Raw genomic sequence first — 19,550 nt, forward strand, 5'->3', positions numbered from 1 at the left:
CTTTCACAAATTATGCCTTATTGTCTGTAGTCTCCCATCTGTGAAGGCTGAGGCATCTTGGAAATGAAAATGTCACATCCTGATTCTGTGCACTTGATAGAAAAAGGGGAGTCTGCAGAGGAGGAACCACAGAGACCCTTAAATCCTGTGAACAAATACCTGCTCTTAATAGAAAGCTGAATCTCTCAGTATAAAATTACATTGCTAAAGATATCAAATCAGTTCTATTTTCCTGTGTTAGAAACATCTTTATCTCTGACCTAAAGCCTTAGTTAAGTTAGGGGCAGAAAACCAGTAGATTGCAGCAGGAGCAATTGTTTGTAGGATACAGCCTTAAGAGTTTAAAAAGCATCAGTTCTGCATGAGAAATACCAGTTGCAGTTACTTGTTGATGCCAGTTCAATGAATCCTGACCACAAGAGTTATTTTGCATGTTTGGGTTTTTCTAATTGGAGGTAGCCTGTCAACTGCAACTTCCTCTGTAATTTAAAGGTAAATATTTTAAATAATCACCTCAGGAATTTATTTGGGCTTTGCCCTGGTGATTTATAGAGGCAGCTGTGCCCATTTCTTTCTGGGTGGTGTTTTCAAAGTAATTTAAGACATGAAAGGCACCTGGAGCAGGATGTGACTTTATGGGAGAGGTCTAGAGGCTGTCTCAAGGTGGTTTAGCTAAAAGACCTATGAATTAGAAACAGGGTGTGTTGCAAAATGTGAGAGAGGTGCTTAAAGGTATAAACTTTGGCATGTTCATTTCCCAAGAGCAGTGCAGAGAAATGCTGAGGTTGGAAGGGACTTCTGGATATCAGCTTGTCCAGTCCCCTGCTCAAGCAGCATCAGAGCAAGTTTGCCCAGTGCTGTCCCCAGTTGGGTTTTGTGGTGATATTCAACCTTTCTGGGAAGCCTGGCCACCCTCAGAGTAAGAGAAGTGTTTCCTTGTGTTCAGATGGTTTTCAATCTGTGCCCATCTCATCTTTTTCTGTCAGTGGTGCTATTGAGAAGAGTGTGGCTCCCTCTTTGTTCCCTCCCAGCAGTTCAGTGTTTCTAGGTATGTACTAAAGGGGAGGTGAGTGACACTACTTTCACTGTTTGAGTTCAGGCACAGGTATCTTGAAAGAAAGGCTGTCTTAGAAGGAAATTTTTGTCCCCTGTTCTGGATGAAAGATACTCTGAATTCAGTTATGAAATACGACCTTAATCAAGATTTCTGGCCTCTCTCTGATCTAAGAATGAGCTTGCCAAAGGTGTTTGTGCTCTTCTCATCAGGATACACACACCCAAATACCATCTGTCTCTAGAAAAATCTTCCATCACAGCCCATAGGTGTGACCCCAGTTCTCCAGTCCCATTGTCTGCTTACACACCCAGCACAAAGAGGGAGGGATGGAGTTAAAAGTTAAGTGTGTAGCTGGCTGAGGACTTGCCTTTGCAGGTGTGGGTTTGAGGATGTCAGGAAAACACAGATGCCTTGTTGCAAAATCATTGCTGCTGTCCCACAGGAGACAGGCAGATTGACTGTCAAATATTTCAACCCCCTTAAAATGAAGAAAACCGGTTCAGTTTTAACCAGCTAAAGATTTGATCCACATTTTGCACTTTTATGTGGCCCAACAGACATTACTGGTGCTGTAGTAGAAAGTAGGTTTTTGGGTCATTAAAACAGGAAGGAAAAGCCCCTCATTTTGGAGACTATATTCCTTGTTGCTGCTGTAGGTTATTCTTCTTGGTTAAAAGATACTGAGTCATATTTAGACAGTGTGAACAAGCTTGCTCTAACAGCTGAAGAATCCAGAAACAGCACAAATCAGCGTTCCTTGTCTTTGGGCTCCCTGCTTCTCCTCCCTGTTTTACAAATAAAAGGGAAAACTGTCCTTAGCAGGCATGCAGGACACTGCTTGACACTTGCTTGCATTTCCATATCTGTTGGTCACCTTGATGGAGGGTCCTGCTAAGAAACACACTAAGTGATCCCATCAGGGATTTTTACCTGAAGGGCTTTTTAAGCAGAAGCTGTTGCTGTCAGAGTCACAGGATCAGGTGTGATTTCCCCTTTGCTGGAATATACAGCAAATATTCAAACAGGCTCTGGGCTTTTTTTAGCTCACAAAAGCAAGGGAGTCCTTTGAAAGATCCTCCTTGTACCCAATCATCGCTTTCCTCACCCTGTACAGCATCATAATATTCTGACAGTGTAAATCCTCACATTTGCCTCCCTCCCTCTCTCCTCCCTCCCCCTCCAGACTGCTGCTATCGGATCTGTGATGATACGTGATCTCCTGGATACAATCACACACACACACACAAGTACCAGGCACTCCTGCTCAGCTGAGCAAAATGTCTTTCTCCTAGAAGTGGTGCTCATCACAGCCTTCAGATCCTTGACGATGTTGCCATGCTTTCCTTCCTGCCTCCTGCCTTTTGCTGGCTTTGCCTGCCTGCTTTTCCTGCCCGGGGGTCATCTTTGCCCTGCTGTCTGTAGCTGTATGGACTACCACACCATAGACTGCCGGGATCAAGGACTCCCAAGTGTTCCTAATCCCTTTCCATTGGATGTACGGAAACTTCTTATAGCTGATAACAACATTCAGGCGATACCAGCTGACTTCTTTATATTTTATGGAGATCTAGTCTATTTGGACTTCAGGAATAACTCCCTCACCTCTTTAGAAGAGGGCACTTTTAGCAGTTCTACCAAACTGGTGTATTTAGACTTAAGCTACAATAATTTAACACAGCTAGATGCTGGGATATTCAAATCAGCAGAGAAACTGATAAAATTGAGCCTTGGAAACAATAACCTGGTGGATGTGGATGAGGCTGCTTTTGAGAACCTGGACCAGCTCCAAGTGTTAGAATTGAATGACAATAATTTACAGAGCCTAAACGTGGCAGCCCTGGAAGCGCTGCCCTCCCTGCGGACCATCCGCTTGGAGGGCAACCCTTGGGTCTGTGACTGTGACTTTGCCAATCTTTTCAGCTGGATACAGGACAATGCATCCAAGCTCCAGAAAGGTAAAGCTCTGTGGCTCTCAGTGCAGTCTTTGTGTCTGTGTGTGGCTGGGAGGGCAGGAGGGTTCCTGCTCCCATTGTCTGTGTGCTGCCTGCAGTATGCTCAGGCTGTAATTGCATGCTTTCAACAAACAAGCCCATTAAATCCATGTTGGCTCCTTTTAGCAGCAGGTCCTCCTCCCAGTTAAGAAATAAAATTTAAAAATTAACCCCTAATAATTTTGATTTACAGACTAAACTTACATAGGCAATGAAAGAGCCTTTTCAAATTCATTCAGCCCAGAGCTGGTTCTCTTCCAGACTTCATTTTCTCTCTGGTAAATATGTTTTCTACAGTAAGCCCTTTCAGCAGCTAAATATTCTGTGCCAGCTCCTTAGGAAAACTGATTTTCCTCTCATTTTGCTGCTCAGTTATAAAGCTGCTATAAAGGAGTTAAAGTCCCATTTTGTGCAACTGTGATTTTCAGCCCATTCCTGGAAGTATTCTGTTGTGATGCGCTGTGTTTCAAACACTTCAGTATCTCGATTTTGCCTCTTTTCATTAAAATAGCACTGCTTCCAACATGAGAAATAAATTGAAGTGGCTTTGGAACCCCCCAAAATGTAAGACATATAAGCCTGGTATTTGAGCCAGTAATTTTGAGAAAGGCACAGGGGGGCAAAATAAAAGTGTTAAGACTGCCATGTCTAGGGAATCCAGACTCTTGCTCCACATGTCCCACCAGACCCCAAAGCCTCTCTTAATCCAGCTTTAGCAGGAGATCATCTCACAGTTCATGTCTCCCAACAAGCACCAGGGCATAAAGTCCTGCCACTGAGCAGCACCAGCTGCTCCCAAAGGCAGATTGCTGGGAGCAGGGAAACTTTGGGAGGGCCCCAGAAGGGACACCTCCCACTATCCCAGGCTGCTCCAAGCCCCGTCCAACCTGGCCTTGGACACTTCCAGGGATCCAGGGGCAGCCACAGCTTCTCTGGGCACCCTGTGCCAGGGCCTGCCCACCCTCACAGGGAAGGATTTTTTCTTCATATCCAATCTAAACCTACTCCCCGTCAGTTTGAAGCTGTTCTCCTGTGTCCTGTCACTCTAGGTTCAGACTCTGCAGTCAGCTATTCATGTTCTTCCCATGCTTGTGACCTTGGGTAGCATCTTTCTAATACACTCATCTATGTTGCCCTGAATATTCTTAGCTGTAAGTGAGGTGTTTTAAGGAAGAAGTTATTTGAGGGAAAAGTGTTGGGTTTTTTCCTCTCTGTCTCAGTGAAATTTTGATCTTAATTCTTTCTAAACCAAACTGGGCCTATTATCCCACCTTTCCTGATGCCTTAGCTAAAGTTTGCTCAGTTTGAATCAAGTATTTGCCTGTTTCTAATGCTGAACATCAGTTCACACAGCAATTCACTTTCCCCAGGCTTTTACTGAACTTCCAGGTTGTTCCCCTTGATCCTGACTAAGTCTGTTCAGTCTGAGTCTGTCCTACCTCTTTCTCTGCTGCACCCTTGGTGTTTTAAAGTGTATCTAAACTCATGTCTGGAAATCTCAAGTGACTGAGCTTTCCCATAGCACTGCCAGAGTTTCCCAGTGTCTTCCAAGTTCAGAGATGCTTTCCCACAGAATTTTCTCTCATCCATAGTTGTGTTTTGGCCAAATAGCTGAACAATTACTATCTTATCCAGATCTTCCAAACTTTAACTAAGACTTGATTTGGGAAGACAAAGAGGGAAGGAGCAAATATTCAAGTAGTTTATCTGATCAGAGCTGTCCTGCAAGGATTTGGATTTGTTCCCTGGAACGAATCCCCTGCTCTCTTTGCACCCAGCCATGCCAGTGAGAGATGCGCATGGATGCAGAAAAGCATCAGGGCTTCTTGTGAGATGCTGCCCCAAAACCAGTCACTGTCTCCTTTAATAAAGCATCAAAACATTCTTCACGAAGATGAGTGCAAAACTAACCCCAACAAGGAAAGACTGTCCCAATGACTTTTTGAAATACATGGCCACAGCTGCATGCCTTGCAAAACAACTTTTGGAAAGCCAGAGTAAAACTATTAGAATTATGATTTGATTGCATTTTACACCCAGTTTCCAGTTTTTAATGATGTCACAACATGATACCCATTAGGAACTGATTAAATTAGTGTTACTTGTCTGGTTATACTCATCGAAGGCCACGCTTCCCTAGCCTTTCCTGGGAAGAGTGGGAAGGGCAACTCACTAAACGCTGAGCATTCAGACTCCCTGGCTCCTCCTGATAGTGCTGTAAGGCTGGAGACGAAGGATTCTTGCAGCAAACACACCAGGAAAAGTAGGGCAGCAGGCTTTCTGTCTGGAAATACAGGAGGAAAGATAGGGATGCATTTCCAGAGCCCAAGAAAAGATCTTGGCTGCTTCTGCTTTGGAATTCTGCAGCAGCTCAAGGGTTTGTGTTGCATGGCCTGTACACATGGCCAGGAGAAGGATGTTTGCAGACAGATTTAGGGTCTGGGCATTCATTTAGATTCCTCACTTTGAATGACACCTAAAGTAGTTGAATGTTCCCGTCTGAGGGAAGTTCCTCAGTAACTGAACTATTCACTAAGCCCAGCCACTGCTCCACCTCTCACTGCAGCACTGCAGGGAACTCGTCAGCCCACGTTGCCCTTGGCTTTTGCAAAAGAAATACCAAGTGCATTTAGAAAGGGGAGTTTTGTCACTGTGAACTGAAATCTCAAGAATTGATCCTGAAGCTCTGTCTCTCTGTAATTAAGGTCTCTGGAGGACTCAGTGATCTAACAAAAGCCATACTTCAACTCATTAGTTTTGCAGGAGCCAGGTCCATTTTCCTCCTGGCATGATACCAGAAATAGCTTGTAAAGTTCTACCTTCTGCTGACCTGCCTGCCCAGCTGGCTGGAAAGGCTCTGCCTAGCTGAGCTGCCTCTGCTCATCCAACTTGTCGCTTCACACAAACAGCTGGGATTTCAATAATTTTACAGATTTCAGCATTTATTCATCTCACCTAAATTTTAAGTAAAGGCTTAATTGGCTTTAGTTGAATACCCTTACCAGACGATACCCTCATCCTGGCAGATTCGCAGGCAGACATTAAAAAACTGCACTAAAAGTTTTGTGATTGAACCTAGCACTTTAAATCAGCAAACACTTTTTCTTACCATAAAGAGATATTAAAACCAGCATTTTCATCATACTGCAAAACAAAACTACAATTTTCCCCTCTGATTTGGTTAGTAATTGATTAAAAACAAATTAGTGAGAGTAGTGCAAAGTAGGCAAAGGAACTGTGAAGATCAGTGGGATGGTGGTAAGTGGAAAAAATAGAAGAGTTCTTTTTCCTGGAGAAGACAAAGTGTTTGCTGTGGGTCACAATGGTTAAGTACAACACTTGAAAGATTTTCTGTAGAAGGATGTTTGGTTATGTAGGCATTTGTTCCACCTGAATGGCACATGGTGGCAAATGATACATATTAAAGCTTTCCCATCAGGAGGAGTATGGCTATCAAGAATATGGGATTATCTTTTTGGAAATAGAAAAGTTGCTGTAAGATCTTTATCCCTACAAAGGGAGCTATGAAAACTTTCATGGAAGGTTTTACTCCACGGGGCCATGAAAACTCATAGAACAAAAAAATACCTTGAAAGAACCAATGCCTAAGTTGGTCTACAAAAATACACTCAGCGATTTCTCGTATTGGCCAGGCTTCCTTCTGCTTTCAGAGCTTGTTGTTCCTCGCATTTATATTGGCTAAAAATGCACTTTTCTTTTTTTGCCTCATCTCTTAACCTAGTTCTTTTAGTAATACTATTTGAAACTCAGTGCTCAGCCAGCCAAAGACTGTCACTGGTGCAAATGACTACAGAACAGATTCCATTTCAGTGTTTAAATACAAAGGGCTTTGATGGAATAATTTTTTGCTGAAACATCTTGTTTAAAATTAGTGCAAAAGACATTTCTTGAATCCCTCTGAGGTTCCCATCAGGATGAAGGGACTGGATTCAGATAAATGCCTGTAACAAAGCAATACAAGTAATCTCCAATGGCCACATTGAAGGGTTTTGTTGACATCCCTGTTGCTGATTTTTATTTTCTGTGTACATGCTTTGGGCAGGTGGGCCTGTGACCTTGTTTGCTAATGACTAATGCATTTTTAACATTACTTTTAATTAGAGCTTAAGTATTCCTTGGAGTGTGACTGTAGTGTCTCCTTTCTGTCATCTTGCCCTCGTTTTGCTTTTCACTTCTTTTCTTCCCTTTATCTTTGGGAAGTTGTATACTGTTTCTGGGATTATTTAAATTATTTGTTTTATTATTTAAGTTCCCCATTACCCATTGCAAGAATTAAAAATTTTGCTGCTCTCTACAAAAACAGTATTAGAAAGACTTTTAGCAAAGGTTTAGACTGAGCATTTTTATGGATAGCCTGTGTACATTTGTATTTCCAGGAAGATTTAAAAACTCATTCAGAAGTGGCCAGAGACAGAATTTCGAATAGATTTGGGCTGTGATAAATAAAATAGATATTCTGAATGTCTGAAATTGAAGTAGCCAAAGTTGAGGTGAGGATTGGTGCTCAGGGCTCATTTGGTCAACTGTTGCTCCTCTTTGGAAAGTTGTGGGCAGTGGCTACACATTTTTAAGATACTCCAAGAGGGTTTTAGTGTCAGTACTGACACAGATGTTGTTTAGCTACTTGAAATGCTTCTGTAGTTTTCAAGACCTCTTCAGTATGGATGGACAGGTAAATTCTGGAAAAGGGGCATCTTTCCAGGTAAAGCCTCTCAGTGAAAAAGAGCAGGGCAGAAGGATGGCAGTGAGAGGAGGCAGGAAAAAAACCAAGAGCAGGTGACAGTGAGGCTGTAAGCAGGAAACTCAGAGTGAATTCAGTCCTAAAAGAGAGATTCAGAAGTGAATCAGTGTAGTGAGAATCATAAAATATAATCATTTAGGTTGGAAAAGATCCCCAAGGTCATTGAGTCCAACCTGTGACCGATTCCCACCTTGTCCCCAGCCCAGAGCACTGAGTGCTATGTCCAGTCCTTCCTTGGACACCTCCAGGAATGGGGACTCCAACACCTCCCTGGGCATCTCCTTCCAGTGCCTGACCACTCTTTCCATGAAGAAATTCCTGCTGATGTCCAACCTGAGCCTCCCCTGCCACAGCTTGGGGCTGTTTACTCTTGTCCTGTCCCCTGGGAGCAGAGCCTGACCCCTCCCTTGGCTGCCCCCTCCTGTCAGAGAGTTGTGCAGAGCCAAAAGGTCCCCCCAGAGCCTCCTTTTCTCCAGTTGAGCCCCCCCTCGGCTCCCTCAGCTGCCCCTCACAGGAGTTGCCCTCTAAACCCTTCTAGACCCAGAAGAATGGAATGATTTTTCTAAGCCTGTTAAGAAATTTCATTCCATTAGGTAACCATCTCTTGCTTCTTGGCTCTTTCTGTGATCCCATTCCAATCTGAGATCTATTGCATAACTTATTCTATAAATTAAACAATCTCTCCTTTCACTAGTCCAGGCCTTTACTGGGTTTACAGAAAATATTAAATATTGTCTTTAAAACAAAGCATCATAATGACACGAGAGGACAGGTTTTGTTTAACATTTGAACCAACAGCCAGAGAAGAAACGGAGCATTTTACAAGTCCTCTTGACTTATCAGTCTTTATTAGCACTTATTTGTTCATCTGCTGTGGAGAGAAGGCTCCTTAGTTTCATATACCAATATAGAACCTGAGCAAGCTGCAGCTAGAAAGGACAGGCTGTTCTGTCCATTGCAACCATCAGCTCTCCCCCAGTATCATGCACATGCTTCCACATCACCAGGACAGAACAGAAGATCTGAAGGAATTAAAAGCCCTAAGACATTTCACACATTCAGCAGCTTTTATCCTGCTCAAGCAGAAGCTCCTCACAGAAATTGTATTCCTTAAAAAGCGCATCAAATCTGTTTCTATATATACATATATAAATATATAATTTGATCTCCCAGACATTTTCAGTAAAATGATCTGACTGCCACTGGCTTTTCACTCTGTTTCTTCCATCCTAAGGTTATTTGGAGTACTTCCATCTTTCACAGATTTAAAGATGTGAGGACAACATTTGCAGATGTGAATACCTGATGTTGAACTTTATATTTAGGCATTGAGACAAAATGCTAAGTACCCTCTGAAGTTGTTCTGCAAATCTTTAGGACACTTGGCCCTAAAAGTTTTATTTAAGGACCTAAATCTAGGCTTCAAGTTTTTTAAGCCTTACTGTTCTGATTGCTCGAGGCTATTTTCAATGAAATCTCATCTCACTTCAGAGGCAGTGCCTCTCTCACTGCTTATTAATACATTTAATACATTTGTGACAGTGTTTAAGGAGACTAAGGCAAACCATAGCTGGGAGCAAAATACCACACAAGAAACAACATGCCACATTTAAACATTTCAAATCTGTGTCAACTACATTCACCAACATGAGGGAACAGCTAAATTCCACCCAAAAGGGCAAATACCAAATTTACTCTAAAAAAAGGCCTATTGTAGTGCTCTTACATGTACTGTATCCATAGTAATGAACATGTGTGCATGTAGCCCATTTAAACATTTATGGTTTCAGATATTTCTGTGGATGTATTTCCTATACATCCTAGTGCATGTTCCAGTGTGTGTTTGCATTATCTCATCCTGCTGCCTACTGCTGAACAGTAGGAAACTACTTCTGGTACCTGCTTTTTGTGAACTCCAAAAGACCCCAACAGAATTGAGGCTTCTTTTTCTTCTTTTTGTTTTTCTCCTGTTTTCTTGTTTTGTTTTGTTTTGTAATTCAGCATCCAAAATTATAGATCTCTGTCTGCTAACAGATAGACCATAACATTGAAGTGATAATGAATTCCAGAAGTTCTCCAATAAGAGATGTGTTTAGCAGAGGGATTAGAAATAAGCAGAGACAGAAAGGCACAAGGAGTCCTTCAAAACAAAGTCAAGTGGACCTGGGGAAAGTGATGCCTCTTGATGCTTGTCTTTAGCTAGGGGAGTATAAACCAAAGCTCACAGAGCAGTAGGGCATCAGTCAATACATCCAGGGAAAACCCACCGCACAGCCAGGAGCAGGCAATGTCAGTGCACTCAGTGGTTTAAAAATTCCTCATCACAAGAACCTGTGAGAAACGTGGTTGGATTATGGCTACAAAGTCCCAGCAGGGTTCAGATGAAACAGGGCCTCTGGGCTTTTGTGGGGTTTTTGAGATGGTGAGATCCATCCAGTTATAACTTTGGGGCATTACAGCATTGTTGGTCTGTTTTCAGTAATTTACAAGGAAATTATTCATTATTTGCATGCAGACTGGTTTTGGGCTGCTTCCATTTTTAGGAGGTTCAGTTTTACAGGATTTAAAGGATTTCAGCCTGGGCATAGTCCTGTACAGAAACAAACTCAGAGTGGTTTTTAGGATCTAGCAGCCCAATTGCCTGTGATTTATTGGAGGGGTTTAAGTGCTGTACTTGGTGGAGTTGTAGTCTTCTAATATAAGGCATTCAAAGTCATATTGTTCTGAAACCTATTTGAGAATTTAATTCTTTTTAAAAACCCACCTTTCCTTTTAGCATTGTGGTTCTGGAATTCCAGCATTTTCACACTTTCCATGTTACTTAGACAATCTCTTCCTCAGGGTATAAACCTGTATTTTCATCCTTTTTTTTTTTCCAATGTTGAGACAAGCCCGTGTAGAATCCAGCACCTGTCCCTTGCCTGGCACTTCAAAGCAATCAGTACCAGTGCAATACATCTGCTCCTTCTGATGACATAGCAGAAGGATACAGGGTGTGACATTGTCCTTTGGACAGCTGGAGTCATTACAGATAATGGGATGGCCCTGACCAAAATAACCCAAGCTGTGTATTTATAGCACACTCCCACTTGTTATTTCATTTACAATTTTGTTTGGTATGAAGAAGCAACTCCTTGAATAGGTTGTGGGCGCAATGAGGTAGATATATATAACTGTCATCAAAGGCTCTCTTGCTGCAGCCAAGCACTAAATAGCAAGCTGCTTTGAGATGCCCTTGACAACAACCAGGCTGGTCTTTTAAAAGAATAAATTCTACAGAATAAATAAATAAATAATTGAAAAATACAGAACCCCCCGAAAAAACAATAAAAGTTATTACCATTCAAGTAAAAGTGTGTGAAAGCAGAGCTGAAGGGAAATGGCATCTCCTGTCCTCCAGAGGTTGTGTGTGGGGACAGGGATTTGCTTGAGCCAGTCTAGATGCAACAGAATCACACAGAAGAAAAAATCTACACTCTATAATTAATACTGATCACTTTCTAGAAGTCATTTGTTATTTCATTGTTCATTCAGAGGGTGTATAATGCCCTGGAATTACTTCCTGCCCAAGCAAAGAGCAAAGATGGATCTATTCCTGGACACCAATGCAACAGGACAGGTGGGGTACAGACCATCAATTCTCTGCACTGTCATGTCATAAGAACAACCTGCTTGTAAATAATGTATAGCCAAGGCCATGTTTCTATGGAGGGAAGCAGATGAAATGGGTTTGTCCATTTGCCATCTTTAGCAGATGTGTGTGACCTGCAGGTGATGATATTTTCAGGTGAACAGTTGGAAGCTCTGGTGCAACAACCACTGCACCAGCTTTGGGAGGAGAAATTCCTTGTGCCACCAGAGATAGAACTGCTGGTCTTACTGCTGTTCCAAATGAACAGGCTGTTCCAAATTCTCTTTGGAATCCAAAGAAAAGCTTCTGTTGGCTGTATTGGGTTTTTCAACAGTGTCACGACCGAGTGAAAAGAAACATCCACCCAACAGGACGGAATGATCAGCGTTCCTTTCCTTCAGTCACTGCCACGTGCTTCCACCGAGCTCTGCAGTCTTCCCAGGCTGCTTCCAGCACAGTTTTAGGAGACTGCCCTGTGAGTGGATAGCAGAGTTCAGCTCACTCCTGTCTTTTGGAAAAGGTGGTGCACACACAGCACAGCTGAAGGTACAGCTGGGAGCGAGCGAGGCCCCTGCACTGGCCCCTGGTCTGTGGTGCTGTATTTCCTCTACTAGCATCTGTTATTCCCAACAACTAAGAATTCTCTAAAAACTTGAGGCCACACAAGCCTGTTGGCTTGTCACAGAATAAAGCAAGTAGCAAATTACCATTTAATCTATTTGGTTTGAGAGTATGATTCCAGTACCCATGGCTACATGGAGAGGAGTGTCTTTATTTCCCCTTATTGTATAATGAGTCTCAAAATCCTTACAGTACACTGATTCTCATAACAAGAAATACCCTCTAAGTGCCTTGGTGTGTTGCAGATCCTCTGCTGTTTGCATTCTGTGTGTTGTGATGTAAAGTGAAAGCATCAGGGAAATAGGAATAGAGCTCACAGGCTCAGCTTTGATCCATGGCAGAACTGCTGTTGGGAAGGAAGGAGCGAGCTCCTCTCCATGTCTGGGATCCTGGGCAAATGCTGCCATGGTAAGTTAGCTCTAAAGCCAAGGGCTGCAGTATGTAGAACTGCTCAAGACAAGAGTTTTCTTTTGGAGTCTTCTTTGCTCTCTTTTTTGTTCAATATATTCTTTTTCTACTTCCTTCCTTATGAAGCTCAGATCTGATATTCCATCCTATCACTCCAGCACAGAGGTATTTTAAATGCTGGCAGTTGAGAATTTCTTTTGCAGTTGGATAGAAATTTTAAAAAGTAGAGTTGCTTATGGTCACCTGTGCCCTCTTTCTTTTGAGGAGCTTGACTCAGCTGCTCTGAAAACAGCAGTTCTCAGGAGGTCTCAGCCTCTGTTAGAGTGATTTCTTTTACAGAAACACAGTTGTACAGAAACTTTTGTGCTTGCTACAAGTGAAATGGAATTTGTATCAGTGCCGTATTCACTTGGTGCAGGTTTTCCTGCCAAAATGCTGCAGTGATGTTTTCCTATTAGCAAGGATTTCCTCTTCAAATGAATTTGCAATATGTTACACTCATGCAACTGCTTTGATTACTGTCAGGATTATATTTATTTACTGAAAATATCTTTGCTTTTTAAAATCTGATGAAAAAGACACAGGTCTTGAAATTCCAGCCTATGGTTTTTCCCTCCTCCCTCATTTCTCATGGTTTTGAACACAGAAGGATATCCATCTGTCCCCCATTTTGCTTACTCTGATTGATGCCTAGAGCTGCTACTTCCAAGTCCTACTGAAATGAAAATATGATTTGGTGGCCAGCTCTCAGTTCTTTCAGTAGGCAGGTTTGCAGAAGGAGCTCAGTCAGAGGCCGCAGAGGACAGGTTTGTACCTCCTCAGCCTCTGCGTGCCCAAGTGCTCCGGGGTATCAGCTCGTGCACAAGACGTGATACAAATATTGCAGGGTCAGATTTCCAGAAGTCTCAGAGGATGTTTGAAACCATGTAGCTGCTTTCCCTTCCAGGTCAGTTCTGATGACAGGAGGTTTCACAGATCTCCAGAGGCAGCTGTGCTTGTTCACCATCTGCTGTGCACCCCCAGTGCACTCCGGGCTCAGGAAAACCAGCATGGCTTTGGGCAGCAGATTGCCTGCAGGAACCAGTGAGCCTTGGGCAGGCTGGCTGCTGACACTGCTGGGGCAGCTCTCAGGATCTTCTCAGTCAGAAAAGCATGAGAAAGAGGAAGGCAACAGAACTTTAGGCAAATACAACAGATACAGGACAGCTTTTAGGGATCAAAATTTAATACAAAACTCATTACAAGGTCAAGTAGGTCAGGGTGATAATTGGTTCCACTCCTTCTCAAATCAATACAACAGCTGGGCTGGGCTGGATCCAGACAATCAGTCAGGGCAGCACCATTAACTCGAGGAGCCCGGGTTTAATAGTAAAACATCGCATGCCACAGTTATCCAGCCACAGGAAAAACGGGATTCACAGTTGCAGAGGGAATCTTACTCCTTGTTTAAAGTGACATCATGGTCCTATGGCAGAGCTGTAGGATGGAAATGCCATGAGCTCTGTGTGCACACAGCAAGGCAGAGCCCACACCAGGGAGAACATCCAGGGATCATCAGTAGAGTGAAAGTGGATCAAGTAATTCAGCAGCAGTTCTTGTATCATTAACACACAATTCTTATATTTCCCCTTTACATTCAGTCCTTAATAGTGAGACAAAAGCTGCCTTGCCAGCAGCTCTACAGACTTAATTCACTTAGTATTGGTTCCATTCTAGCCCTGGTAAAACCCTCTCCTGATGCTCCCCCGTGGTGAATGAAGAGGCAGCTGGGCATATGCAGTGAACTGTGTGCTTTTACCATCCAGCATCCAACTGTATTCTCACCACTTCGTAAATCTGGGGGTTTTGCTTTCACTACAAAGAACCCAGCTCTAGGCGTTCTCCAGTAATGCAGGGGGGAACAATATCTGTCAGTTTGCATGGCATCAGGACAGCCAGAGAGAAAAGGTGGAAACAGGTCACAGGCAAACAAGCATCCATTAAGCCCAAACTGTTGTTTGACCAGAAAAAAAAAAAAAAAAAAAAAAAAATCTGTAGTTTTGGAACGACATTGAAAGTAACGTAGAAGGGTGTGGAAGGAACTTCAGTATCCCTCTTACCCTGTTTTGGAGTCAGAGTTTGTGTTCAGATGGAGTAGTTGGGAGTTGCTTTCAGGTCTCCAGGTTTAGATGCATCCAGGGTTCAACACTGACTTTTTTAAATCTTCCAAATCATGGTCCTAGATCACACCTGATCCCTGGAAGACTGAAGGTAAAATAACTTAATTTCCAGGATCTGCTCAAAGGGGTTATGTAAAGGCTTCTGGATAGTGACAAGTTTTTTTCCATTTTCCCCTGAATATTGTACAATTTACTAAACCTGGAATTAACCCTAAAACATTTCTTCAACCATTCAATCTCTGACCCAGATCAACAGAAGAATTAATCAATATTCTGCTGATTTGTTTCCCTTTCCACTTCCTTGCAGGTCTTCATGAAATCCAGTGTTCCCTGCCTGTGGAGAACAGAAGGATCTTTCTGAATGAGTTATCTGAGGTCAGCTTTAGTGAATGCAAATTCAGTTTGTCATTGACAGATCTTTTTATCATCATCTTCTCTGGAGTCGCCGTGTCCATCGCTGCAATTCTCTCCAGCTTCTTCCTGGCCACCCTGGTGCACTGCTTCCAAAGGTGTGCTCCCAGCAAGGACGACGATGATGATGAAGACGACAGTGAGGACTGAACTTAGTTGATATCCTTAAGTTTCCTTGGTTTATCAGTTACCAGATCATCAGGCAAAGTCTATGAGGAAAACAAATAGAGTAAAAGCTTTAAATGTGACATAAACTCACAATGTGTAAGGATCCCTTCTAGCTACTGATGGTCACAGGCAGGAATGGCAGATCTGAGACTGTCACCTCTGCTTGCACATGTACCCTGGTGCAATCAGACCAGGTTGATTTCCATGGTCCTTAATCAAACACTGCATTTAAACTTGAAGATTGAAGGAAAAAGGAGGGAAAAGCCATAAAAAGCTCCAGTGTTTTAAAAGATGAGTTTCCAGATTGTCTTGATGAGATGCAGATTCTTATAAGTGCTTGAAGCTTGTTCTAAATACACTTTGAAAAGGACTGGATGAATGGAGATGTTTCAGCTGGAAAATACAGAAGCAATTTAAAATAGTGTCCTTCCTAGATCTAAGTACTGGGAGATTCTATTAAAACTCACATAAATTTGTAAGTAGCAAAATGCAATTAAAATGATTCCTAGAATTATAGAAAGCGTGAGAAGAAGGTTGGCATTTTCCCCCTACAAAAGTTCTCCCAAAGCATTCATCCTGCATTTAATGACAGCAATTGCAGGCACCATTCAGGAAAAAGAAAAAAAAAAAAAGAAAAAAAAAAATAAATCTGTAAGTGACTATGATTCTCGGTCTGAGTCATCCACTGCAGATGCCTGGCAAGTCTTTAAGTCTTTGGTCATGGCACAGATCCTAAATATAACATCCTTTTGCATTTTTAGATGCAGAGAAGTAAAGGATTTCCCTCCCTGTAATGCTCAGCACCAGTAACTGTTGCAGCATCCAGTCCATTTAGCTATTTTAAAGCACTAAGGGCTATATTCTGCTCCTGGTTATACTGGAATAACCCGACTGAGATGAACACCATGATCCAAATTGGCAACTGTATAAACAAGAGTGAAATCTGGCCCAACATATTTCTGCTGTATTTTAGATTTGTCAAAACTTGAGCTCTTCTATATGACAGTAGATATTTTTGTTAAAATTTAAAAAGACATTTATTACAAGAGATTTTTGGAATAGTGCTGGACAGCTTTTTAGGATAAGTATATTTTTAAAATATTTGTAATGGAAATATTTTTTTAAAGCTCTGTGTATTTAAATTATTATCTAGACTAGCTGTGAGGGCTTAAAGTCATGAACAACACAGTAATAAGCAAGCTAAGGACTGTATGCTATTATAAATAGAGCTGATAAAAAGTAGCATTTGTTTAACTACTGTAAATGCTATTATTTCTTTTAAAAAGCACTCTTTGGTTAAAATACTGCCTTGCTCAGTAGGAGGGAATCACCCTGGGTGATCAGGGGTGACAGGGTCCAGCAGACACGTTCCGTCAGCACTCCTGGTGATCCCCACCCAACAGAGATCAGCTGGAAGACCTCCAGCAAACCACTGTCTGTCCGTGCCTCAGTCCCAGTACCTATAACGTGACCACCACACCGTTTATCCCTTTCAAGTGCTTTGGGGTTGCAGGGGGAGGGCTCTGCCCCGGGGCTGTTGCTCGGGATCAGCCCTGTCCGGCTGTCCCGGGGTGCAGTCGGGCTGGGCTGAGCCCGGGCCAGTCGGGCTGCAGTGGCAGCTCTGGAGTTGCTCCCTTGGCTGACAGGGCTTGCACTGGGTCTGCACCACGCTGAGGTCACAACCAGGAGGAGAGTGTTTATTTCTGCTCGCTGGACAGCTTATTCAATGCACTTATTGCTTCCATTGTTAGGATTATGACTTCAGAAAACACACTGAGACAGAGTTAAGTAGGACAGTGAGAGGCTGTTGTGTATCAATACTGTCTTATTCTATTCCGGTTCCTTCAAGAAAAATGAAATGACATGATTTTCACTGTGTAGTGCCATGATTATAAACAACACAAATATATTTATTATTTCAACCTGGGGGTTGATGTTTATTTGTATGTGGGAATGAAAAAGGACAAAAACTCTGCCTGATTCACCTTTTATAAGGGAGGTTTTGTGGGGTGGTTGGAAACACATGTGGCCCAGTGCAGTTACTGAGGCACCTCCCTTTCCCACAAATACGGATTCATTATCAACAGTTTTATATTTAGAGGTGTGCAAATTGTTCAGTCATGGAATAGGAAACTGGGTCACACTTATTATGGACTCAAAACTTGCAACCCTCTAGCAAAATGATTTGTCCTACCAAACTTCCCAGGGAGTCACCAGAGGATGTTTCAGCAAACATCTGCCCTGCCCCTGGTAATGAATTCATGGCTTTGTGCCACTGTCCTGGAAGGCTTGGTAATTTTGCAGAGGTCACATATCAAACCCAACTATTTTGACTGGGTTTTGCCTTCACTTGCAGGTTCACCCTACTGCAGTGCCTCAGAAGGAAGATGTAGATTTGTTTATAGTTTGTAACTTTTTATTCAACCCAACACAAAGCCCTGAAAGCCCTGGTTCTCTCTGGAATGTAGCAGCCTCAGAACAGCGAGAAGCACACCAAGCTGACACCCACATAGCACAGCACAAGCTGGAGAGCGAGGCTTGGGAAAGCTTTATATTGGGAAGCTGCTATTCTGGATACTGCATCACACCAAAGTGATTTTGCAATGTAGGGGTTTTTCTGGATGAGAAACTTTAATGATATTCCAAAATTCTATTTTTCCCTATAAGTAATGTAAATTTCAGAACTATTGAACACCTCCAGTTAGTAATATTGATTCATTGTCAGCACCAGCAGTTGCCAACTATTAATACTGATTTTTCATAATTCTAATTGCTAGTAAGTGAGACAGAACTTGGATTTAGTTCTAACTGGGATTTTTCTAATTTTACGGAATCTTGAGAGCAAACCACTCTCCTGTTGGAATATTGCCAGAGCTAGTGATTGCCATAATGATCCCCTGCAAAAATTGAAAGCCAATTTCATCATCACTAGAAAGTGGCCTGTGGGCTGCATTACTATTGCAGTTCTAGCTGCACAAAGGTGTAACACAGAGCTAATACCCTCTCCAGGTTTTTGGACATGGGGAGTGTTCCTGTGCAGGGATGTTTCCGTGGCTGGGATGTAGTGAGCCTGCACTCCCTGCTCGGGCTGCAGTGACCCACATTAGGATCAGAGAAGTTACTGTGGTGCCAAGTGAGAGCTGAATTTAGCTTCCCTTTGCTCCAGCAGCACTGCCTGTAGGTGATTAGAAACGTACTGCGCAAAGCTCTTCATTTACAATTTCCCTTCTAAAATAGCTTCACTTTCGTGGTGCTCTCTTTCACTGTCAGAACCGAGCAGACATTGTACCTGCTTCAAGGGGAAGGAAAGATGCTCTGTGTGACCCAAATAAAGTGTTGCAGGCTCCAGGAGCCAGGAAGCAGCTGCCACACTGCCTGCAGATATGTCTCCTTGATGAAATGCTGGAGCTTGGTATGTGTGAGGATCCAAAAACTGCAAAAAAGCAAATCTGCATGATGTCATTGAGACAGTCTGACTTTTAGAAGTGTGCACATGGGTTTTAAAAAACCGTAATCCGCAAAACATTAAAATAAAGATCACCTGAAGCAACTGTCCAAACGCAGCATTTCATCCCCAGTGAGCCACCATCGTTCTGAGGCAGCTCCTGCTCTGGCTCTTGCTCAGACATGGACATTAATGGGTCAGGTTTTACAGCGGCATAAAATGCACTGGGATACCTCAAAGGGTGGAAGCTCCTTCCTCTGGAAGCTTCTACAGAGGACCACACTGCTTGCCTACCTCAGATAAGGGGTTGAGAGTGACCCATTATACACCAACAGTTAAAATTCAGCTTGGCATACTGAAAAATGACAAAAACTGGGCTTGTCTTTCAGCTGTGGGAAGAGCTGTGTGCACTCACCTGTGCAGGCAGAGAAGGTGTGTGACAACACTGGAGCTTGCTGTAACTGTCCCCCCAGTAGAGCCCCAGAGGAGGGGCAGCAGCTGGGGGGACCTGAGCTGGGCCCTGTCCCTCGTCCTCAGCCAAGGTCCCTCTGTGCTGGCTGCAGACCCAGGGCAGCAGCTCTGTGCAGGACCTTCCACTGACCCAGTACTTGCTGCCAACCTGCTCCGTGAGTAAATCACTTTATTTCCAGGGCTGGCACGTCCAACTTCAGCTCACATCTCCCAAAATGAAGGAGCAGGGCTTTCATAGTGTCCAAATCCAACCATGCCTCTGAGAGGACAATGTTCAACCACCTGTGGTTTAACCTGTTTCACTGACCTCCCATGGCACTGGGATGCTTGACTGTGGAGGAAAGCCCTTGTGATTCATCATGGTGAAGGTGATGTTGGAATGCTGAATCCTTGTGTAGTCTTTCCAAGAAGAAACCAGAAATAATA

General features: G+C 43.0%; 1 protein-coding gene across 1 annotated transcript; it reads left to right on the plus strand.

Moving 5' to 3' along the window:
- Window positions 1-2,261: 2,261 nt before the first annotated feature.
- On the plus strand, window positions 2,262-15,190 carry LRRC38 (leucine rich repeat containing 38; the record flags this gene model as incomplete). The annotated part of the gene is made up of 2 exons (XM_082295665.1): window positions 2,262-3,012; window positions 14,937-15,190. The coding sequence occupies 2 exons, from the start codon at window positions 2,262-2,264 to the stop codon at window positions 15,188-15,190; spliced, it is 1,005 nt and encodes a 334-aa protein (XP_082151791.1).
- Between the last annotated feature and the right edge of the window lie 4,360 nt (window positions 15,191-19,550).

The sequence above is a fragment of the Coloeus monedula genome (genome assembly GCF_965178545.1).
Source record: "Coloeus monedula genome assembly, chromosome: 22".
NCBI lineage: Eukaryota > Metazoa > Chordata > Aves > Passeriformes > Corvidae > Coloeus > Coloeus monedula.